This window comes from Cajanus cajan, chromosome 10 (assembly GCF_000230855.2).
Source record: "Cajanus cajan strain Asha chromosome 10, NIPB_CcT2T_4, whole genome shotgun sequence".
Classification (NCBI taxonomy): Eukaryota; Viridiplantae; Streptophyta; class Magnoliopsida; order Fabales; family Fabaceae; genus Cajanus; species Cajanus cajan.
In genome coordinates, this window is record NC_138526.1 from 49,941,652 (window position 1) to 49,967,704 (window position 26,053).

The 26,053-nt window shown below is 29.0% G+C and overlaps 3 protein-coding genes across 3 annotated transcripts; all 3 read right to left on the bottom strand.

The window, feature by feature from the left end:
• Positions 1–18,110: 18,110 nt before the first annotated feature.
• On the bottom strand, positions 18,111–19,988 carry LOC109806647 (Protein kinase superfamily protein). The gene has a single exon (XM_020369118.3). The coding sequence runs from the start codon at positions 19,686–19,688 to the stop codon at positions 18,258–18,260; it is 1,431 nt and encodes a 476-aa protein (XP_020224707.1). The 5' UTR covers positions 19,689–19,988; the 3' UTR covers positions 18,111–18,257.
• Positions 19,989–20,001: 13 nt separating this feature from the next.
• On the bottom strand, positions 20,002–22,880 carry LOC109806646 (Pentatricopeptide repeat (PPR-like) superfamily protein). Its single transcript, XM_020369117.3, has one exon. It carries the CDS (start codon positions 22,289–22,291, stop codon positions 20,108–20,110), a length of 2,184 nt encoding a protein of 727 aa, XP_020224706.1. The 5' UTR covers positions 22,292–22,880; the 3' UTR covers positions 20,002–20,107.
• A 1,250-nt stretch (positions 22,881–24,130) lies between these two features.
• LOC109806053 (Late embryogenesis abundant (LEA) hydroxyproline-rich glycoprotein family) lies at positions 24,131–25,445 on the bottom strand. Its single transcript, XM_020368397.3, has one exon. It carries the CDS (start codon positions 25,132–25,134, stop codon positions 24,367–24,369), a length of 768 nt encoding a protein of 255 aa, XP_020223986.1. The 5' UTR covers positions 25,135–25,445; the 3' UTR covers positions 24,131–24,366.
• Positions 25,446–26,053: the final 608 nt, after the last annotated feature.

Sequence of the window (26,053 nt, forward strand, 5' to 3'; positions counted from 1 at the left end):
AAATGTAATGGAAATGTGTAAATGTGGTTTGATGTTGTGTTTGGTGAGAGTGAAATAGGATGGAAGATAAGATAAATTTGTGAAACTTATTATACATTCATGATGTGTTTAGATGAGAAGAAGCAATGAAATGTAAAGTTGAGTCGAATCTTGTTCAATAAATTTCTTTTAAAACATCATAGATTTAAAAAAGAAAGAACACTAGATATATTTGATTGCGGGATATTACTTTTAAAAACTTTCACTTTTTTAAAAGTAAAGGTGTCAATTTGAGCTAGTCCATTATGAGTCAACATATTTTTGGATTGGATTAAACTAATTAATTTGACATTGGACTAAAATAATTTTGATATAGTCCTACCTATAACAAGTTGTAAGACAAATATCAACTTATGAATTAGTCAATTTTCAAAATATATAAATAAATTAGTTTTTTATAATAAGCTAATAAAATATTTTTAAATCACTATAAACTAAAATAAAAAAATATGAATTTTTGTTTATACCATAAAATAACAAAAGATAATACATGATAATAAAAATAAAATAAAATATATTAATTGAAGCAATACGTGAATGTCAAATGTTACTCCCTCTAAACCTATATATAAGCAAAAAAAAATATCATACACATTAAAAAAAAGTAGTTAAATGTATTTAATTTTCAAATTTTCATATAAAATATATATTACATTTACTAAAATATCACTAATCTCATTTATTGTATATATTTCTCATTTATTGTATTAAAAATATTTTTTAATTAAGAGCATTAAATAAAGTTAATTTTGTTGAAATTTACTTATATTTAAATATAAAAAATCCAATATTTTTTATTTATATATAGATTTAGAAGGAGTATAATAAAGTATATTAATATGTAATAATACATAAATTTATAGTCTAAACTATAAATTGGAGTGCATCCTTATCAATCTCTTAGTCATGCGTATAGAGGAGCTATAAAGTAACTAATTTCCTACCTGTTCATTGGGTGCTTAATCCTCAACCACTTTGTACTTTTGAGAATTTTATTCTCCTCACCTAGAGAATCTCCTTCTCAAGGATAGCATAGGGTAGTTTGTCTTTTTATTCTTCTAGAGAATTAAAAAATATATATGCTAAAAATTAATAATTAAAAATAAAATTTAATATGCATATAATGTTAACTTTAAAATGGATATTAAAATTATATATAATATTAAATATATAATTTATTATCTTAATAATTATTAAAAAAAATTGTTATAAAGTGAATTTTGAAGTTTAATGAAAACACACAGAAGGGGGGTTGAATGTGTGTGAACGAAAGATTTTAAAATCGTTTTCACAAACGTGCTTCTTTCCGTCTGAAAGTAAGGTTATAAATGCTTTGACGAGAATGCAGAATTGGTTAACAGAAGCCTTGCGTCTAAAGATCTATCTTCTGCTCAAGAATGGTTTCTTGAACTCAACAAATATAACTTGGTTTATATATGATTTAAAAATTAAGAAGTAATAAACAAATTTTGATAGATCAGTATAAGCAAAAACTACGGTTTTTTTTAACATAGATAATAATGCACAGTTTTTATACTGGTTCACTCGTTCTGAGCTACGTCCAGTCTCATTCAACTGAAGGGTTCCACTAATCACAACGGATTACAAGTATTCTTAATCACTTCTGATTCGTCAACATCACTTACTGACGCTAGTATTCTTAAACCACTTCTGGTTACACAAGTATTCTCAACCACTCTTGGTTCGTCAACTTCACTTGCTGACGCTAGTATTCTTAAACCACTTCTAGTTACCCAAATATTCTTTCGCTAGCCTCTTCAGGCTTTACAGACGATAATTATTTTGAGTTTGTTTGTAACTCTCACAAAGAGAATGAAATAGTTTCAACACTCACTAAGGTTTTCAACCCTAGTTTTACAAAAATGTGTTTAAAGTGTGTATGTAACTCTCACAGAGAGGATAAAATGATTTCTACACTCACTAAGATAGACTATCTTAGTTTTACACTAATATTCAACTTTTTCATAAGAAGAGAAGTAAGGTTGTTTTGACACTTGTTTTGCCCCCTTTTTTTTGTTTGTTGTTGCTCTCTTCTACTTCTTTTCTTTTCGAGTCTTGATATTTATAGCCTTGTGATAGATCTGCCCGTTATTTGAATTTGAATGTGTTCATTGAGGCAGTGCTTTCCGTTGGTGCAGATAAGCATTCGTTCATGGCTACAAAGATCTTCTTCATTTAATGCATTTGATTTTGCATTAAATGCTTTGCTTGTTTAATCTGTGTCACGTGAAGTTCTTTGCATAATTTGTTTCCTTTTATTTCTGACTTCAATCATGACCTAAGTATGTTTGTCATTTTTTTTGTCGTTGTAGTTGTGGAGGCGTTGCCTTTCTCTGAAAAGTAGGTGTACTTGCCCTGACACACACAACTTTGACTTGTGAATTCACGCTCTTGTATTTTTCTTCTTTCTTTTTATATCTTTGATAACTCCATGCACTTTTCTTATAATTGGAGATGATGTATGATCTTCCTCGTTGTGACTAGCGAATTCTAGATGCTTTTCATCATGCTTCGTTTGCGTCTGGGAGAATGAGTCTCCGTCTAAGATTTAGACTTTAACTTTTTCATTTCGTCTAATTAGTCTTGAGGATGAACAACTCTTATTCTGTCTTAAATGCTTCTTTGTCTTGGATTATCCAACAACTGATGCTTGTTTTGTTGACTTGAGTATGTATGATTGACCTTTTAACTTCGTCTGATGTTTATTTTTGTTGTTTTAGCCAATTTTGTCTTGGTCTTTCTTTGCTCTTGTTTTTGATTTATACTGCGCTCTGGATTGTTCTTGACGTATCTTCGTATGGTATGTATTACCGTCTGATATTGATCCTTCTATTATTTGGCTTTGTTTTGTCGGATCCTTATTTTGCTCGACTCTACTTTATGCTTTAGTTTTGCATGTTCTATATCTGAAACACTACTTCACAGATTAGTAATAACAATATGTATTATATTTGTCATATTTAAAACCTTGCTAGGAATTGTTTCGTCTGACTTAACAAATTTGGTCTAGCCCACTTCCAAAAAGTAAAAATTCGAGTGGCTTAGGCCAAAATGACACGTCTGTCACTTTTCTTTTACCTCATAATTCATAATAAATTAGTGATATGAGTTTGTTTATTATACAATTCTATTTTAAGGAAACAAATTTATAAGTTAATTATAATGACTTATTAAAAATACTGCGCATACAATTATGATAAAATAATAATCTTAATTTTTCACACTCTAGCTTTAATATTTATCTTATGTAATCCAACCATAACTAGATCATCGTTTTCACAAGAAATCGTATTGCCACAACATATTTAAGATATAATAATTTAGATCTATTAAAATAATTTAACAAATAATTATTTTTAGGATAAATATTTTTACTATCATCTAATTTAACTAAACTACCAATTGATTATTTGACAATCAATGCTACATCAAATAAATAAGAATGCATTAATCTAATCAATGCTAAAAGATTATTTGGTACCAATGGGCTTTCATAAATTGAATCTCATTAAAAGAGTAAGAATAAAAATTTAAAAATAAAAAGGTAGGTTGATTTATGCTAATTTGGAGATTAATTCTATTGAATATTATTAATAAATATTTTCTAAAATATTAGGTTATGTTAATTTAACACCATTAACCTTGGGCTCAAAAGAAGGCTTTGAAGCCCAATGTCTTATGAGATAAAACTGAACAAGAATGGGCTGAATAAGGCTCAACCCAACTTGTATTGGGTCTATACAACAAAAGAAGATATTGTTATAGGTTGTTATTATTCTTGATCATAAAATAAGTATAAGAGTGATGGGTTGGGTTAAAGTATGAATCATAAATTTCACTCTAAAGTCTTGTAGGAGGTCACTACTCACTACATCTTCACGTTCTTGGAAGCAAAAAAGGTTTTGACTTCACCTTTTCCTTCGGTGTCTTGCTTCTTTCTAACATAAATTTGTGTTCTAAGAAGCAGGCACCGAAGGAAAATGTAATGTCTAATCTTTCCAAATATCAAAGATCATCATGCGCAGTGATATGTTCACACCTTGGTGCCACATTACGTATGTAGAAACATTAAGTTTTTTTCTTTCTTGTGATTTTGTTGGCAATGAATCTGGTTTATCTTTTCTTTTCATCTTTTATTTTGTTCGCTAATCCATATCATGATTTTAGTCATGTCTTCATTAAGTTCCTCTTCGTTGCATAATAACTTTGATTTATGGACAAAACTTTTACATTTTTCAGTCCATGAAATTGTTGATCATTCTAATTTGATTTTAAACAACCCAATCTCCATTTATTAAAGGTAAGTATTTATGACCAAAGCAAAAAAAATTTCAAGAATTCTTTTCTTTTTCTTGTACGTGGTATCTCTCATGTTATTCTTTTGTATTTTTTTATTTTCAAACATTATTATTATTCAAATTCAGACCATTCTAATTAGACATTAAATTACAGTTTTAAAATGCTTATTTTTGTACATTTTAATAAAATTTTAAATTATCAATTACTTTTAAATTTTGCGTTTAAACTTTTCTTTTTTATATCTCAAATCTTAATTATCTCAAATTACTTATAACTTTTTTATATTAACAGTTTATTTCTTATTTAAATCATTCTTTACTTATTATTTAAATTAATTTTTTTATTTTCATAAAGAACACTTTTAAATGTAAGTATTTACAGCCAAAGCAAAAAGAATTTCAAGATTTATTTTCTTTTTCTTGCACGTTGTATCTCACATGTTATTTTTTTTTATATTTTTTATTATTTTCAAACATTACTATTGAAATTCAAACCATCCTATTTTGACTTTAAATTAAAATTTTAAAATACTTATTTTAGTATTTTTTTAAAATAAATTATATATTACTTTCAAATTTTATGTTTAAACATTTTTTTTATCTCAAATCCTAATTTTCTCAAATTACTTTTTTATATTAATTTTTTATTTTTTTATTTAAATATTCTTTACTTATTATTTTAAATTAGATTTTATTTTTGATTGGATAAACTTAAATAAATAAATAATATAATTAAATTGAATTTGACATAACTTACACTATATATTATCATATAATAAAAGTGAATTTGAGAATTCAAGTTGTTAACTTATTTGATTGTTGTTAAAATAAAAGTAATTTTTAATATTATTTTTTAATTATTTAAATATTTAAGAGTAAATAAAGATTTATTATAATGTGTGTTAAAATAATAGTAGGATTTGTGATATTTCGTATTTCTATGTAGTTTGTTTAAAAATATTATAATATAAAAAATAAAAATAATAAAAGTTAAAAAATGTAAATCGAGATAATATATAATTGAAAAAGAGAAAATAATTTTAAATAAAATTAGAAAGCAAATGTGATTACAAAATAGTTATTATTGATAGAGTTAGTAATTAATTTTTTTCATACATTATTTTTTTCTTCTATTTTACTATGATAGTAGGAGAATATATATATATATATATATATATATATATATATATATATAAAAAATAAAAAGATATAAATATTTTTAAAAATGTGAAAATCAAATGGATGTATCCCTTGTATATATAGTATAAACTAGTAGGGTTACACTTTATATTTATATTTAATAGTTACATAGGAAGTTAGATTTTTTTTTATATAAATAATTTTTTTTTTCATTTTATTTTATGCAAATACATTGTTAAATAGAAGTTGTTGTATAATTGAGTGGGTAAAAAAATTAAAGAAAAATAAAGACAAAAGTGATTATTAAGAAGAGTATTCACTTTATTATTATTATTATTATTTTATAATCATTATATTAATACAAAATATCTATCATCGTTAATAATAATTAATCTTTGTTAAGGATCATAAGTACATATGAGGATTTCCCTTTTAACATTATTTTACTTCATACCTAAGATCAAGATTCAAATGCTAAATATTTTTATTAATACTCATTATTAATTGTTAGTTGGTATTGTTTTAAAATTACTAAAATCAAGTCTTTCTCTTCTCTTTGACATTAAAAGAGGGAAAAAAGGGTTTGAAAGGAGTTATCAAATAAGTTGGCATTCTTTTTTCTTAGAAAAGATAGTCCCACCCTCTATGTAACACACTCTTTGAAAACTCTTTCACATAAAAATAAACATTGGAGAACAAAAAGAAAAGGCCAGGAAATTATCAAAGATTTCTACGCCACCATAGAATCAAGGAAGGGAAGGAGAGGAGAGAAGAAAAGAGAGGATTGATTAAAGGAACCTTCAAGGTTGTATTATTGATACAAGTAAGTTTCCAAATTCTCATTGAAATTATAGAAATTAAATACAAATTATATTATCTAAAATTTCTTGTATGATGAACCTTAGTAATTGTTTATAATAGTGTATCTGGCTTATAGAACAAACTTGAATACAAAAATAGATGCAAAGTAGTAAAGGGGTTGTTTTATTGGGGATACGAAGACACCTTGTTTCATACATGCTATCAATATGTCTATCTAGTATCTACACTTTAGGTAAGAAAAAGAAAATAATAAAAAATGTATTTGTGAAGAATAATAGCATAGTGTGAAAAATGTAACGTAAGTTGAATTTTATTAGGTGGCGCATGGTTGACCACACATTTTGTAATTGGGTCACCATGTTTGTAATTATCATTTAGTAACATACTTTTGCTTCCTTTAGGTAAAAAAAACTTAAAATTTTTTTTTTGTGGGATTACATATTCACTTGTATATTTATCAATGATAGTCCCATGTTGATTTGTGGTGAAAATATGATCACACTCTTATCATTATGCAATAAATGGAAATGTGTAAATGTGATTTGACATTGTGTTTGGTGAGAGTGAAATAGGATGGAAGATAAGATAAATTTGTGAAACTTATTATACATTTATGGTGTGTTAGATGAGAAGAAGCGATGAAATGTCCAGATGAGTCAAATCTTGTTTAATAATTTTTTTTTAAAACATCATAGATTTAGAAAAAAAAAAATACTAGATATATTTGATTGTGAGATATTAATTTAAAAAAAAAATAACATTCTCAAAAGTAGAGCTTTGAATTTGGATTAACCCATTATGAGTCAACACATTTTTGGAGGTTCATGATATATACACTTCTTTTTTTCTATAAGTACACCTCCTTTCAAAAAAAAATAATTAATTTTTTAAAATATTTCTAATTTTTTTAAACTTTTTAATTTTACACTCACAACATTTAGTTTTAGTACTTTTTTTCACACATTATTCCTCTTTTTTTCAATTTTTTCATGCACCTCCTTTACTTTTTTTTCACCCCACCTATTTTGGTAGCATGTGAAAACTAAAAGAGAAAAAAAAATGTGTGAAATAAAAGAAGAAAGTAAAAAATTAAAAGTTGGAGGTGTAAAATTAAAAAAACTAAAAAAATTATAATATTTTATAATTTAAAAAAAATAAAGGAGGTGTACTTATAAAAAAAAAGGTGTATATATCATGAGCCTTTTTGGATTGGATTGTATCAACAAATTTGACATTGAACAAAAATAATTTTGATATAATCCAGCTCATAAAAAGTTGTGAGTCAAATATACCAATTTATGAATTAGTCAATTTTAAAAATATAAAAATAAATAGTTTTTTATAATAAGTTAATAAATTATTTTTTAATCACTATAAACTAAAATAAGAAAATATGTATTTTTGTTTATACCGTAAAATAACAAAAGATAATACATGATAGTAAAAATAAAATAAAGTATATTAATTGAAGAAGTACGTGAATGTCAAATGTTACTCCCTCTAAATCATAAGCAAAAAAGAATCATACACATTAAAAAAATAGTGAAATATATTTAATTTTCACAATTTCATATAAAATATATATTACATTTACTAAAATATCATTAATGTCATACACGGTATATGATATTCTCATTTATTGTGTTAAAAATATTTTTAAATTAAGAGTATTAAATAAAGTTAACTTTGTTAAAATTTATTTATATTTAAATAAAATAATAATATTTTTTATTTATATATAGATTCAGAGGAGTAGAATAAAGTATATTAATTTGTAATAATACATAAATTTATAGTTCAAACTATAAATTCGAGTGCATCTTTGTCAATCTCTTAGTTATGAGTATAGAGGAGTTATAGGGTAACTAATTTTCTTCTTGTTAATTGGGTGCTAAATCCTCGACAGCTTTGTATTTTTTTAGAATTTCCTTCTCCTCACCTAGAGACTCTCTTTCTCAAGGATAGCAAAGGGTAGTTTGTCTTTTTATTTCTCTCTCTCTATATATATATATATTATTTTATTTTTTATTTTTTTGTGTACTCGTGTATGCTAAAAATTAATAATTAGAAAAAATTCAATATGCATATAATGTTAACTTTAAAATGGATATTAACAATATATAATATTAAAAATATCATTTATTATCTTAATAATTATAAAAAAATGTTATAAAATGAAGGTTTAAATATATTTTTAGTCCCGCAAATTTAAGACAAATTTGACTTTGTTCCCTCAAATTTAAAATTGTTAATTTTAGTCTCTGTAATTTTTAAAAATCTTGTTTTAATTCTTATATTCAAATTTTGTTAAGAAATTTATCAAACATTATTGCATAAAATATACCTATTAGTGTCTTTATTAGTAAAAATATTACCTTAAATCTAGTTGATATTGTATAACCGTCTTAATTTGTCACTTTCAAATATGTTATTGGTGATCTGAGGGACTAAAATAAGATTTTTTAAAATTATAAAGATTAAAAATAATAGTTTTAAATTTGAGGAACCAAAAACAAATTTCACTTAAATTTGTGGACTAAAAACATATTTAAGCCTAAAATGAATTTGGTCTGACCCACTTCAAACAAGTAAAACTTAGGGTGACTTGGACCAAAATGACACGTTTGTCACTTTTTCTTTTACCTCATAATTTATAATAAATTAGTAATATGAGTTTGTTTATTATACAATTTTATTTTAAGGAAACAAAGTTATAAGTTAATTAAATGACTTATTAAAAATACTGCTCATATAATTATGGAAAAATAATTTTAATTTTTCACACTCTAGCTTTAATATTTATCTTATGTACTCTAACCATAAGTGATCTCTATATCATCATTTTCACAAGAAATCGTATCGTCATAACATATTTAAGATATAATAATTTAGATCTATTAAAATAATTTAACAAATAATTATTTTTAGAATAAATATTTTTACTATCATCTAATTTAACTAAACTACCAATTTATTATTTAACAATCAATGCTACAACAAATAAATCAGAATGCATGAATCTGATCAATGCTAAAAGATTATTTGGTACCAATGGGCTTTCATAAATTGAATCTCAATAGAAGAGTAAGAATAAGAGTTTAAAAATAAAAAGGTAGCTTGATTTAGGCTAATTTAGAGATTAATTCTATTGAATATTATTAATAAGTATTTTCTAAAATATTAGGTTAGGTTAATTTAACACTATTAATCTTGGGCTCAAAAGAAGGCTTTGAAGCCCAATGTCTAATGAGATAAAATTGAACAAGAATGGGCTGAATAAGGCTCAACCCAACCTGTATTGGGTCTATACAATACAGGTTTAATATTTATCTTATGTACTCTAACCATAAGTGATCTCTATATCATCATTTTCACAAGAAATCGTATCGTCATAACATATTTAAGATATAATAATTTAGATCTATTAAAATAATTTAACAAATAATTATTTTTAGAATAAATATTTTTACTATCATCTAATTTAACTAAACTACCAATTTATTATTTAACAATCAATGCTACAACAAATAAATCAGAATGCATGAATCTGATCAATGCTAAAAGATTATTTGGTACCAATGGGCTTTCATAAATTGAATCTCAATAGAAGAGTAAGAATAAGAGTTTAAAAATAAAAAGGTAGCTTGATTTAGGCTAATTTAGAGATTAATTCTATTGAATATTATTAATAAGTATTTTCTAAAATATTAGGTTAGGTTAATTTAACACTATTAATCTTGGGCTCAAAAGAAGGCTTTGAAGCCCAATGTCTAATGAGATAAAATTGAACAAGAATGGGCTGAATAAGGCTCAACCCAACCTGTATTGGGTCTATACAATACAGGTTTAATATTTATCTTATGTACTCTAACCATAAGTGATCTCTATATCATCATTTTCACAAGAAATCGTATCGTCATAACATATTTAAGATATAATAATTTAGATCTATTAAAATAATTTAACAAATAATTATTTTTAGAATAAATATTTTTACTATCATCTAATTTAACTAAACTACCAATTTATTATTTAACAATCAATGCTACAACAAATAAATCAGAATGCATGAATCTGATCAATGCTAAAAGATTATTTGGTACCAATGGGCTTTCATAAATTGAATCTCAATAGAAGAGTAAGAATAAGAGTTTAAAAATAAAATGGTAGCTTGATTTAGGCTAATTTAGAGATTAATTCTATTGAATATTATTAATAAGTATTTTCTAAAATATTAGGTTAGGTTAATTTAACACTATTAATCTTGGGCTCAAAAGAAGGCTTTGAAGCCCAATGTCTAATGAGATAAAATTGAACAAGAATGGGCTGAATAAGGCTCAACCCAACCTGTATTGGGTCTATACAATAAAAGAAGATATTATTATAGGTTGTTATTGTTCTTGATCATAAAATAAGTATAAGAGTGATGGATTGGGTTAAAGTATGAATCATAAATTTCACTCTAAAGTCTTGTAGGAGGTCACTACTACGTTTTTGGAAACAGAAAAGGTTTTGACTTCACCTTTTCCTTCGGTGTCTTGCTTCTTTCTAACATAAATTTGTGTTCTAAGAAGCAGACACCGAAGGAAAATGTAATGTCTAATCTTTCTAAATATCAAAGATCATCATGCGAAGCGATAACCTATGTTCACACCTTGGTGCCACGTTACGTAGGTAGAAACATTAAGTTTTTTTCTTTCTTTCGATTTTGATGGCAATAAATTTGGTTTGTCTTTTCTTTTCATCTCTTATTTGTTCGCTGATCCATATCATGATTTTAGTCATGTTTTCATTAATTCCTCTTTGTTTCATAATAATTTTGATTTATGGACAAATCTTTTACGTTTTTAAGTCAATAAAATTGTTGATCATTCTAATTTGATTTTTAAAAAGTCAATCTCCATTCATTAAACATAAGTATTTACACCCAAAGTAAAAAGAATTTCAAGATTTATTTTCTTTTTGTTGTACGTAGTATCTCTCATGATATTCTTTTGTAATTTTTATTATTTTCAAATTTTATTGTTCAAATTCATACCATTCTAATTAGACATTAAATAACAGTTTTAAAATACTTATTTTTGTATATTTTTACGAAATTTCAAATTAATTACTTTCAAATTTTGCGTTTAAGCTTTTCTTTTTTATATCTCAAATCTTATTCATCTCAAATCTTATAACTTTTTTATATTAACAGTTTATTTTTTATTTAAATCTTCTTTACTTATTATTTAAATTCATTTTCTTATTTTCATAAAGAACACTTTTAAAATGTAAGTATTTACAGCCAAAGCAAAAAGAATTTCAAGATTTATTTTCTTTTTCTTGTACGTGGTATCTCACATATTATTCTTTTATATTTTTATTATTTTCAAACATTACTATTGAAATTGAAACAATTCTAATTCGACTTTAACTTAAAATTTTAAAATACTTATTTTTGTATTTTTTTTAAAATAAATTTACAATTACTTTCAAATTTTATGTTTAAACATTTTTTTTTATCTCAAATCCTAATTTTCTCAAATTACTTGTAATTTTTTATATTGATTTTTTTATTTAAATATTCTTTACTTATTATTTTAAATTATTTTTTATTTTCATAAGGAACACTGTTAAATAGTTAGAATATATTTAGTATGAACTACACAAAAAGGACGTGTTCGCATTTGATTGGACAAACTTAAATAAATAAATAATATAATTAAAGTGAATTTGACATAAATTATACGATATATTATTGTATAATATAATAAAAGTGAATTTGAGAATTCGAATCGTTAACTTATTTGATTGTTGTTAAAATAATAGTAGGATTTGTAATATTTTGTATTTCTATGTAGTTTGTTTAAAAATAATATAAAATAAAAAATAATAATAATAATAATAAATGTAAATCGAGATAATATATAATTGAAAAAAGGAAAATAATTTTAAATGAAATTAGAGATCAAATGAAATTACAAAATAAGCGAGTAGTTAGTATTGATAGAGTTGGTTAATTTTTTCATACATATTTTTTACTTCTATTTTACTATGATAGTAGAAAGAAAGAAAAAAAAAATATATATATATATAATAAAAAGATATAAATATTTTTAAAAATGTAAAAATCAAAGGGATGTATCCCTTTTATATATAGTATAAATTAGTAGATTACACCTTATATCTGTATGTAATAGTTACATATGAAGTTAGATTCTTTTTTATATAAATAATTTTTTTCATTTTATTCTCTGCAAATATATTGTTAAAAAGAAGTTGTTGTATAATTGAGTGGGTAAAAAAGTTAAAGAAAAATAAAGACAAAAGTGATTATTAAGAAGAGTATTCTCTTTATTATTATTACATTTTTGATAATCATGATATTGATATGAAATATCTATCATCATAAGTAGCGGTTAATGTTTGTTAGGGCTCATAAATGCACACAAGATAAAGATTTTCCTTTTAACATTAGTTTACTTCATAGCTAAGATTAAGATTAAAATTCTAAATATTTTAGTTAATTATCATTAATAATAGTTATAGAAATATAGAAGTATAAATATTAAAAAAATATAAAATAAATAAATAAAATATATTAGGTTATGTTAATTTAACACCATTAACTTTGGGCTTAAAAGAAGGCTTTGAAGCCCAATGTCTTATGAGATAAAACTGAACAAGAATGGGCTAAGGCTCAACCCAACTTGTATTGGGTCTATATAACAAAAGAAGATATTGTTATAAGTTGTTATTGTTCTTGGTCATAAAATAAGTATAAGAGTGATGGGTTGGGTTAAAGTATGAATCATAAATTTCACTCTAAAGTCTTGTAGGAGGTCACTACTCACTACATATTCACGTTCTTGGAAAAAAAAAAAGGTTTTGACTTCACCTTTTCCTTTGGTGTCTTGCTTCTTTCTAACATAAATTTGTGTTATATGAAGCAGACACCGAAGGAAAATGTAATGTCTAATCTTTCCAAATATCAAAGATAATCAAGCGCAACGACAACCTATGTTCACACCTTGGTGCCATGTTACGTACGTATAAACATCAAGTTTTTTTCTTTCTTTTGATTTTGTTGGCAATGAATCTGGTTTGTCTTTTCTTTTCATCTCTTATTTTGTTCGTTGATCCATATCATGATTTTAATCATGTCTTCATTAAGTTCCTATTCGTTGCATAATAATTTTGATTTATGGACAAATCTTTTATGTTTTTAAGTCAAGAAAATTGTTGATCATTCTAATTTGATTTTAAATAAGTCAATCTCCATTTATTAATGGTAAGTATTTACAATCAAAGAAAAAGAATTTCAAGATTTATTTTCTTTTTCTTGTACGTAGTATCTCTCATGTTATTCTTTTGTATTTTTTATTTTCAAATTTTATTGTTCAAATTCAGACCATTCTAATTAGACATTAAATTACAATTTTAAAATACTTATTTTTGTATATTTTTACGAAATTTCAAATTATCAATTACTTTCAAATTTTGCGTTTAAGCTTTTCTTTTTTATATCTCAAATCTTATAACTTTTTTATATTAACAGTTTATTTTTTATTTAAATCTTCTTTACATATTATTTAAATTCATTTTCTTATTTTCATAAAGAACACTTTTAAAATGTAAGTATTTACAGCCAAAGCAAAAAGAATTTCAAGATTTATTTTCTTTTTCTTGTACGTGATATCTCACATATTATTCTTTTATATTTTTATTATTTTCAAACATTACTATTGAAATTGAAACAATTCTAATTCGACTTTAAATTAAAATTTTAAAATATTTATTTTTGTATTTTTTAAAAAATAAATTTACAATTACTTTCAAATTTTATGTTTAAACATTTTTTTTTATCTCAAATCCTAATTTTCTCAAATTACTTGTAATTTTTTATATTGATTTTTTTATTTAAATATTCTTTACTTATTATTTTAAATTATTTTTTATTTTCATAAGGAACACTGTTAAATAGTTAGAATATATTTAGTATGAACTACACAGAAAGGACGTGTTCGCATTTGATTGGACAAACTTAAATAAATAAATAATATAATTAAAGTGAATTTGACATAAATTACACGGTATATTATCGTATAATAAAAGTGAATTTGAGAATTCGAATCGGTGACTTATTTGATTGTTGTTAAAATAATAGTAGGATTTGTGATATTTCGTATTTCCATGTAGTTTGTTTAAAAATAATAAAAAATAAAAAATAATAATAATAAAAGTTAAAAAATATAAATCGAGATAATATATAATTGAAAAAAGTAAAATAATTTTAAATAAAATTAGAGATCAAATGAAATTACAAAATAAGCAAGTAGTTAGTATTGATAGAAATCATACATATTTTTTACTTCTATTTTACTATGATAGTAGAAAGAAAGAAAAAAAAAATATATATATATATATATATATAATAAAAAGATATAAATATTTTTAAAATGTAAAAATCGAAGGGATGTATCCCTTTTATATATAGTATAAATTAGTAGATTACACCTTATATCTATATGTAATAGTTACATATGAAGTTAGATTCTTTTTTATATAAATAATTTTTTTCATTTTATTCTCTGCAAATATATTGTTAAAAAGAAGTTGTTGTATAATTGAGTGGGTAAAAAAGTTAAAGAAAAATAAAGACAAAAGTGATTATTAAGAAGAGTATTCTCTTTATTATTATTACATTTTTGATAATCATGATATTGATATGAAATATCTATCATCATAAGTAGCGGTTAATCTTTGTTAGGGCTCATAAACGCACACAAGATAAAGATTTTCCTTTTAACATTAGTTTACTTCATAGCTAAGATTAAGATTCAAATTCTAAATATTTTAGTTAATTATCATTAATAATAGTTATAGAAATATAGAAGTATAAATATTAAAAAAATATAAAAAATAAATAAATAAATAAAATATATTAGGTTATGTTAATTTAACACCATTAACCTTTGGCTCAAAAGAAGGCTTTGAAGCCCAATGTCTTATGAGATAAAACTGAACAAGAATGGGTTGAATAAGGCTCAACCCAACTTGTATTGGGTCTATACAACAAAAGAATATATTGTTATAGGTTGTTATTGTTCTTGATCATAAAATAAGTATAAGAGTGATGGGTTGGGTTAAAGTATGAATCATAAATTTCACTCTAAAGTCTTGTAGGAGGTCACTACTCACTACATCTTCACGTTCTTGGAAGAAAAAAGGTTTTGACTTCACCTTTTCCTTCGGTGTCTTGCTTCTTTCTAACATAAATTTGTGTTATATGAAGCAGACACCGAAGGAAAATATAATGTCTAATCTATCCAAATATCAAAGATCATTATGCGCAGCGACAACCTATGTTCACACATTGGTGCCATGTTTTAAGTTTTTTTCTTTCTTTTGATTTTGTTGGCAATGAATCTGGTTTGTCTTTTCTTTTCATCTCTTATTTTGTTCGTTGATCCATATCATGATTTTAATCATGTCTTCATTAAGTTCCTATTCGTTGCATAATAATTTTGATTTATGGACAAATCTTTTATGTTTTTAAGTCAAGAAAATTGTTGATCATTCTAATTTGATTTTAAATAAGTCAATCTCCATTCATTAATGGTAAGTATTTACGATCAAAGAAAAAATAATTTCAAGATTTATTTTCTTTTTCTTGTATGTAGTATCTCTCATGTTATTCTTTTGTATTTTTTATTATTTTCAAATTTTATTGTTCAAATTCAGACCATTCTAATTAGACATTAAATTACAGTTTTAAAATACTTATTTTTGTATATTTTTACGAAATTTTAAATTATCAATTACTTTCAAATTTTGCGTTTAAACTTTTCTTTTTTATATCTCAAATCTTTAATTATTTCAAATTACTTATAACTTTTTTTATATTAAAAGTTTCTTTTTTATTTAAATCTTATTTAATTATTATTTAAATTAATTTTTTTTTTCATAAAGAACACTTTTAAATATAAGTATTTACAGCCAAAGCAAAAAGAATTTCAAGATTTATTTTCTTTTTCTTGCATGTGGTATCATACATGTTATTCTTTTGTATTTTTATTATTTTCAAACATCACTATTAAAATTCAAACCATTCTAATTCGACTTTAAATTAAAATTTTAAAATACTTATTTTTGTATTTTTTTAAAATAAATTATCAATTACTTTCAAATTTTATGTTTAAACATTTTTTTATCTCAAATCCTAATTTTCTCAAATTACTTGTAATTTTTTATATTAACTTTTTATTTTTTATTTAAGTATTCTTTACTTGTTATTTTAAATTAGTTTTATTTTCATAAGGAACACTGTTAAATAATATAAATATATTTAGTATAAACTACACACAAAGAACGTGTTCGAATTTGATTGGATAAACTTAAATAAATAAATAATATAATTAAAGTGAATTTGACATAAATTACACGGTATATTATCAAATATATTGTTAAAAAGATGTTGTTCTGTAATTGAGTGGGTAAAAAAGTTAAAGAAAAATAAAGACAAAAGTGGTTGTTAAGAAGAGTATTCTCTTTATTATTATTACTTTTTTGATAATCATGATATTGATATGAAATATCTATCATCATAAGTAGCGGTTAATCTTTGTGAGGAATCATAAACACCCACAAGATAAAGATTTTCCTTTTAACATTAGTTTTACGTCATACCTAAGATCAATATTCAAATGCTAAACATTTTAGTTAATTATCATTAATAATAGTTATAGAAATATAGAAGTATAAATATTAAAAAAAACAAATAAATAAATAAATAAAATATATAAGATTAAGTAATAAAATGAGTGGTTAATAATTTGAAGATTTGAATAATTAACTTATTGAGTGGTTAAAATAGAAATAACTTTCAAAATCATTTTTTTATTATTTAAAGATTTAAATATAAAATCATCAAAAATAAAAGTGAAGATAAAAATCGATCATAAACTAATTTATCTCCATCATGCATATAATAAGATATATATAAATTTAAAATTTAAAATTCAATAAAAGAATAGAAGTAATAAAATAAATGGTTAACAATTTAAGAATTTGAATAATTAACCTATTTGAACAATCAAAATAAATGTAACTTTCAATATTAATTTTTATTATTTAAAGATTTGAAGATAATATTTTTTTTTAAATAGAGATAATTTAAAGATAATATTGTTTAAAAAACAGAGATAAAAAAGTTATAAATTCATCAATCCTCTTTATATATAAACATAAATTATGTATAGGTACATATGTTTGAAATTTATACGTATATTAATTATTTCACTCGTAACATAAATTTGTCTTAATTTTAAATAATTTTTTAATCTAATTAATTAACAATCTGAATTATATTTTCTGTAAAAAAAATATTAAAAAAGTAGCTTTGAATGTATGACTATTTCTCTCCTTTATTTCTTTTTACAGAGAATATATTGTTATCTAATTAATTGATTACAATTATTTTATCTATTAATCACTCGACTGTGTGATCAGCCATTTTAATCACTTATTACCTAAGGTCAAATCATATATATTATTGACCCGTATTATTTATCTTATTTTCTCTTTTATCTCACTTTTATTTCCATCATTATCACCCATTACTTTATCATTTTTTTTCCTTTATTAATTTCTTTATTTTCACCTCAATTCATTCTAAATTAAGATGAGTATAATAAAAGAGGAATATCATAATACACCCTATCCGTCACAAATTTAATCCTTTCATTAGAGTAAATATATTCATGTTTATATTTTATAAAATTTAGAGTAAGATGATTACTAAGGTGATAAAAAGAAAAAATACTATATAAATTTTATTGCAAGAATAATATTAAAATTCTTTAAATAATCTTGTACCACCCTAGCATGAGCAACAAGCAAGTACATAAGAACAAGTACACGAGCATAAGAAAAGTTGAGAAGTTGAATCAGATTTTACTTGGAAGTACTAAGAGAAGAAAGGTGGAGCTTGCAGGTGTGGAGCTGCAACTCCAACTGCGTGTTCTTCCTCCTCTCATTCTCCAACTCAGCCCTCAGCCTAGAAATTTCTTGCTCCTCGCTATGATCACCACCAACCACTTGAACTTGATGATGAGTCTCCTCTCCTTGTATCGTGCTCACCAGAAACTTAACTTGCCACAGCTCTTGCTCCAAACTCCCCTTCAACACATTCAGAGTCGCCAACATTCCTTCCCTGTTCACAACATGCTCCCCCGTTTGTTGGACAACCGTTTCCCCTCCAAACCGAACCTCTTTAACCTCATCATTCGGGAACACAGGCTCAAGCTCCAACCCCTCTTCGTTGAAGTTCCACCCACTTATCCTTCTCTGCTTCCCCTGCACGGAAGGGTCATCATCATCACCATCACCATCATTATCACCACCTTTCTCCCCATCTTCATGCACACTACAAACCTTGCTCTCCTTATACCTCTTCTCCACACTGGGCAACCCTTGGAGCACATTCTTCACCAAACACTCAGAGCCCTTGCAGTTCTTAAAGAAGGGGTGTTTGAGCAACTTGTCAGCAGTAGGTCTCTTAGAAGGGTCTTGGTCGAGGCAAGAAGCAACCATGTCCTTGAAAGCCTTGGAGAATTTCTTCCCATTTCCCTTCCTATACTTGTCAAAATCAGAAAAACGAAAGCGTTTTGTGATCTTGAGCATCATGGACTTGGAAGGTGGGAGGTGAGAGAGAGGAGGCCTTCCATGTGCAAGCTCCAAAGCTGTTATCCCAAAGGACCATATATCAGCCTTGAAACTGTACCCCGTGTGGGAATGGATCACCTCAGGAGCCATCCAATAGGGAGTGCCTGCAACATCAGTGAACTTGAGAGAGGAACATGTGGACTCGTAGATGGAAGCAGAGACACCAAAATCTGCAAGCTTGACTTGGCCGTTTGAGTCAACGAGAATGTTGCCAGCTTTTATGTCTCTGTGCAGATGGCCCTGAGCGTGGAGGTAAGAGAGTGCGTTGAGGGAATCTTTGAGAACTACTGCAATGCAGGGTTCGATTAGGCCGTTGGGGAAGGAGTGAGAGATGATGGATTGCAGTGATCCTGCAGCCATGAATGGCATCACCACCCAGAGGCGGCGGTCAACAGTGAAGGAACAGTGTGCTTTGAGAATGTTAGGGTGAGAAAGGAGGGATAGGGTCTTGGCTTCGCGCCGAACATCGTCCAAGTCGAGCCGGGAACGGTCAAGGTCTATGGATTTGATTGCTACGGCGGTGGAGTTCATGGGGATGCACAGTGCTTTGTAGACGACGGCACTCACGCCGGCACCGATCTCGTTGAGTAGCTTGTAGGAGGAAGAGTCCAGGGGGTATTGGACCCTTTTGGCTGCTTCTTCTGCTTCGGTGGTTGCCATGGAAGGAAGGGAGGATGGTGATAGAGTGTGAGCTGGTTGGAGTGATATATAAGTGATGATGAATATAGAGATGGAGGAATTAATATTGGAGAAGAAAGGGTATGGTTTAAAGCGGTTTTCTTGTGAGGGTTGAAGGAAAAGAAAGTGTCGTCGTGATATATCCGTGCATGCATGTGAATCAACACAATGTATAAGGCTGCATGGCCAATCACCTTTTTCTTAGCAAAAAGGAAATTAATTACTGCTTTCTTTTCATGTCCTTCAATCAGTTGGAATCACGTGAATGGGTGGAGGAACTCCTAAAAGCCAGGTATCTTTCCATATATGATACTATTACATGTGATGCGTGATAATGAATTACAATTTTGTTTTTTTTAGTTTTCTTGATAACTCGGATTCAGAGTTATCAAAGAAATAAGTCATGGCATGACATAATATCTAGCCTCTCGGGTCTCAGTTTGCAACAAGTGCTTTGATTGGTCGTAAACAAATTCTTGACTAAAGCAACTATTGAGTTTATAATTTTCACTCCCCATGTGAAGTGCCAATTCTTCAAGGATCGTATAAACTTCTTCCAGACCCAAATGGACTAGATTCCCTGCCGAGAATGTGTAAACTTTCTTTCTCACCTCAATCCAACTTTGACCAGGTATTTTTTTCAGACCTTTTGTCCTTGCCGACACTCTCACTCTTGCAGAATCATCCCATCTTCCATTAGCAGCATAAATATTGGACAGCAGCATGAAGCTCCCAGTTATTTTTGACTTCAGGCTTAGAATTTGTGATGCTGTTTCTTCTACATTGTCTGTGTGTCTGTACATTCTACATGAGTTTAGAAGAGCCCCCCAAACATATTCATTAGGTTCAATTGGCATGTTTCGCACGATATCAGTTGCTTCTTTCAAAAGTCCCGCACGACCAAGGAGATCAACCATGCACGCGTAGTGCTCTACATTAGATTCAATCCTAAACTCTCTGACCATCTTGTCAAAAAGGTTTCGACCAGCGGCAACAAGTCCAGCATGACTGCAAGCAGATAGAATAGCAACGAAAGTGATGTTGTCTGGCTTCATTCCGGCTCTAATCATCTCATCAAAAGTTCTTAAAGCGTTCTCACCAAGCCCATGCATTCCATAACCCCCAATTAATGAGTTCCATGAGATTAAATCTCTACCCTTTATGTTATCAAACACCAAGTGTCCTTCCCTGAAATCCCCACACTTCATATACATGTTTATCAGACCATTGCCCACCAAAATATTGTCAACCATCAAATTCCTAACGGCAAAACCATGGAGCTCCCTGCCAAGGTTCAATGCTGCTAACTCTGCACAAACTGATAAAACGCTGGAAATTGTCACACAATTGGCCATTACTTTTGCAAGCTGCATTTGCCTAAAAAGTTCCAGTGACTTCTCACCATGCCCCTTACAAGCAAAACCACCGATCACTGCACTCCAACTTATGACATTGGGCCTCACAGGGGACTGACCATCTGAACCTGATTTCTCCATCTGTAAAAATGCTGCATAGGCCTCCTCACATAACCCAGATTCAGCATATGACGATATCAAAGCATTCCAACTTACCATATTCTTGTTCTTTATTTCCAAAAACACTTTATGAGCATCCCCCAGATGCCGGTGCTTCCCATAAGTACCTATCAGTGCATTTTTCACAAACAAATAATCTTCATATCCACCTTTAACAACAAAACCATGGATTTCTTTACCCCAGTCGACTTCAGCCATATCAGCACAAACCGATAACACCACAGCCACTGCTTCAGCACTGATTTCAACTCTCCTTTTCCTCATCCTCTTAAACATCTCAAGAGTCTCATCATAAAGCCCACATCTAGCATGGCTCGACAAGAGCGAGGTCCACGTCACAGAGTTCGGCTGCAAACCTTCCAACTCCATCCGCTTAAAAACCCCAGAAGCACCAAGAGAATCACAGTTGAAGGCATAACCCGAAACCATAGTATTCCACGACACGACACTTCTCACAAACATTCCATCAAACAGTTGGCGCGCATCCTCCATTCGCCCAAGCTTCCCATACATCCCCACGAGCTCGTTCACAATATGAAGATGATTCCGAAACCCCATTTGCAGAGCATGACAATGGACAACCCTGCAGAGGTCAGCGCCACCCAGATTCGAGCAAGCGCGAATTATCAACGGAAGAGTGAACCCATCGGGCAAAAATCCAAGCTTTCGCATTTCAACATAAAGTTGAAGCGCGTGTTCGTGGTAAGCGTGAGAGACATTGGCTCTGATAATTGAATTCCACAAAAGAAGATGGTGGAGCCCCTCAATTGGTATTGCATCAAACACTTTCCGAGCGTCGGAGAGAAAGCCAAATCGAGCGTAAACCGCTATGAGCCTGGCGGCCAAGAAGGGTAAACGGTGCGCGGCGGTGAGAACCAATTGGGAGTGAAGTTGGCGAGCTTGTTGGAGAGTGAAGCAACGTTGAAAAAAGGCGTCGAAGGAATCAAGAAAGTCGTCATTGTGGACGCGGCAGATTGAACGAGAGATGAGAAAAAAGGGTTGGAATCGTGAAGAGAGAAAGCGGAAGCGCTCAGAGGCTGCATTGAGCATGAATGAAGCTTTTGAACTCTGTTACTCTCTCACACTACACAGATCAACCACTTTGAAGGCTCAGAGGCTGCATTGAGCATGAATGAAGCTTTTGAACTCTGTTACTCTCTCACACTACACAGATCAACCACTTTGAAGGCGGGGTTTTCACTTTTCAGGGAATAGGAGGTGCTTGTTTGGGTTCTCTCTGGCCCATTTACAAGGCCCAATACACAAGTCTCACTGTAGATTCATTTATTTAATAAATGAGTTAAAATATTATCATATTATTGTTTCGATATTTCATGATGGTGCAGAATAGTTTCCATTCCTTTATTTGGAATGACAATGATATCAGCAATGAGTTTATTTCATTCCATATTTTAGGAATTAGGATGGATGGCTTCGAAACACCTAAAGCATTAGTGTTCTTTTAGACCTAAAGCCTTTTCTCTTGCTCTAGATTAAAATGCCTCATTCCTCTTAAATTTCCCACCAAAAAAATTTAAAAGCTTTTTCTCCAATCATGGATAATCCATAAGTTAGTAACAAAGCATTTGGTTGGAAGAGCAGTACAGTTATTGCCTTTTAGTACGACGAGAATACAGTTTGTCGATTTTATACCACCTGTACGACGAGATTTGTAAATTGGATCATTCATCCATTTCCGTTTCTTTTGGCAGGGTTGTAAATGTTTACTATCATCCAATATTAGATGAGATTCTCATATTAGGTAGATAAGGCTGTCTTTATATTCAATAAGAAGTTTCCGTTAACTAAATACTAAAAATGCGATAATCTAATTTTTATTTGTGAACTCTCATTATATTTTATCTAAGTTAAAACAGTCTCCTGCTAGTTAAGAATATTCTTTAAAAAAAATGAGTTCTTGATATTTTACTTAGAACCTCTTTGAGTTTTTGATATTTTAATTAGAGCATTCAATATCAAAAAATATGAAATAAAACAATTTTACTTTTGTTGAAATGTGAAATAAAATAGAAGAGATAGATAATTACATCTTTGCACTTTGTGTACATGCTAATTTTAAAGAATTTTGTAAAGTTAGTGGCGCGGAAGGAAAAGGGCACCTGAATGGGAAGGTGGTCCCGTTTGGAATTAGGTAGGAAGACGATGAAGAGGTCAATAATTGAAGCCCGATAAAGAGGGAAAGAGTGTATGTAGCGACAACCATGTAAAATACAACAAAATTATGCGGAAATTTATGAAGTAAGTTGAACACAATAATCAGCGCACCCACCATTCGCGCTTTTCAAAGCGAAAGCGATTTCCATTATTTGTATTTCGTGGCATCGCCATACAACACGACGTGACCACACACCTCACCCACTCAAATCACTTCTCATTTTATTCCAATTTAAATTACTACTGTACTTAGCTAATCAAAATGATCAATCTTTAAGTCAGTAAAAAAAAAACATGGTTACTCAGTCCTTTTCTGTCTATTCCTTCCTACCATCTTAAATCAATCTTGTTTATTTCGGGTCAACATAATTACACTCTTCGTATAAAAGCCAAGATCCAAGTAACAAGTGTACGCCGGAATACCACTACACAATTAAAATTAATTTTGTCAAGATCAAACTTCATTGTCGGTACAAGCCACGTAAGTAAACAAACAAGTCGTTGAAAAACAAAAGAACAAAAAAATGTAAATTTCTACCCGCTTCAAGTATTAAACCCGTCCTTTTTATTAAACAATAACTTGTGCGATCCCCCTAGAAATATATAATAATTACAACCAGTGCGTACCCTTTTAACATTATATAAATGCAGCAGATTAAAATAATGGTGCCATCAGCCATCATGCAATGCAAAAGAATAAAAGTGCAGAGAAAATAGAATAGAAAAATACAACTGTGTCTAGCAAAAAAAGATATATAGTATACAAAAGATGGTAACAACTGTCACCGACTGAAACCCCGGCAGCCCTCGTTGCCATTTACATGCATTCAAGTAATTATGATTTATGAGTATGGACAAATTCTCCAAAAATATACCAAAATTAAAATTAAAATTAAAACCAAAGCCAAGAAAGAACAGAACACACCTAAGTTCTGTAAAGTGGATGAAATTCAAACGGTCCACTTCCAGATCTTGAAGCGAACATCGACGTGACACTTGGCGTTAGAAGTGGAGGCCGTCGCCGGTTTCTTGCCGGCGGGGAGGGTGACTCTGATTCCGTCGCAGGAGACTCTGATTCCGACCTTGGGGGTTTTCAACTTCCCCATGGTGGCCTTCACCTTCGTTTCCAAATTCACCTTCAGAGCCAAACCCTTCTTGCTCTTCATTGAGCCCTTCAGGGTCGAGGCCTCGTCGCCGCTGAGGGCGTGCCCGGCGGCCACCATGGAGGTCTTGATCAGCGTCGTGTTCTTCTTCGGGTGGCGGAAGGCGGGGACGGTGGCGTCGCCGATGTCGACGTCGCCGGAGAGGACGGTGACGGCGGTGGGGTCGTAGGCGAAGAGGATGTTCTTGTTGGGGTTGGTGGCGGAGACGGCGAGGTCGAAGCGGGAGTTGAGGGTGGAGGAGGATGTGAGGTTCAGGTACGACAGTTTCAGGGAGGTGACGGTGAAGGAGGGGCGGTGGGGGCGGTACAGGAGGTAGAAGACGGTGCCGGCGACACCCGCCAGAAGGAGGAGGACGAGGATGGTGAGGGTCAGCCAGAAGAAGAAGGTGCAGCAGCAGCCGCGGCGGCTCCGGCGACGGTGGTGGGGCTGGGGGCGGTAGGTGGGGCGGGTGGCGCCGTAGAGCTGGGCCTTGGTCGCCGGGAAAGATGGGTTGGCGGTGGCGGCAGCGTTGGCGTTGGGGAGGGGCTTGGCGGAAGGGTAGACTCTGTCGGTCATGGCGGTGTTAGTGTGTTTTGGTTTGTTTAGCTTACGTTGTTGTCGGTGAGGGTTGTGTTGTGAGAGAGAATGAGGGAAAACTTAAAAGGGGGTTGCTTTTTTGTTTTGTTTACTAGAGAGAGAAAGTGGTGGAGCAGTTTGTGTGTGTCTGTGTGAGTTTATTAGGTTATTATGAGGTTTTGTATTTGTATGGAATCAACAGTGATTAGAAGTTGGAGAGATTTCAGATGCTAACCTTCTAACCGCTGCGTTTAGCTGTATCCAGCTCTATGCTCTCCCCTACGTACAAAATCCCCAAATTTCTCCTCATGCTCCAATTCTCACTCTCATTTATCATGCTTTAAGACTTTAAGTTTAAGGTCAACTTGTTTTTTCTTCCAACCAAATAAATATTTCAATTCGTCTTTGACAAAACAAACCAACTACTTCCTAAATGTATTCTTCCATTCTAGTATTTTTCTTTTAATCCAGTTTAAGAGAATTTGTTGTTTATGATGAGTCGAAATAATGTTAATATTCTGAATTTAACTTGTATTGTTTTTATAGGCCAAAATTTTAAATATTGTAAAGTTACTTGTTTCGGACATAAAATCTCTTTAGGTGATAACTAAGATTATTTGCATATAAAATAATTTAATTAAATATATTTATAAAATGGTTACAATAATGATTATAATGATTAAGATTTATGGATCATTAATATCATTAAAGACACAATATATTGAGATAAGAAACAATATATCTTTGTTTAAAAGATGAAATTAATATATGTTATCCGAAAAGGTTCTAAGAATATAGGTTAACCCTAGTGAATATTCTACATCAAAATAATAATTAAGTTTCATCGAAATTCTTAAGTGACCGTTATATTTACCAGATAATTAAAATATTTCACTCTCTCTCTCTTGAATGATAATAT

Excerpts from the sequence above, each read along its gene's own strand:
- LOC109806647 (XM_020369118.3), bottom strand. The coding sequence starts at position 19,688 with ATGGCAACCACCGAAGCAGAAGAAGCAGCCAAAAGGGTCCAATACCCC.
- LOC109806646 (XM_020369117.3), bottom strand. The coding sequence starts at position 22,291 with ATGCTCAATGCAGCCTCTGAGCGCTTCCGCTTTCTCTCTTCACGATTC.
- LOC109806053 (XM_020368397.3), bottom strand. The coding sequence starts at position 25,134 with ATGACCGACAGAGTCTACCCTTCCGCCAAGCCCCTCCCCAACGCCAAC.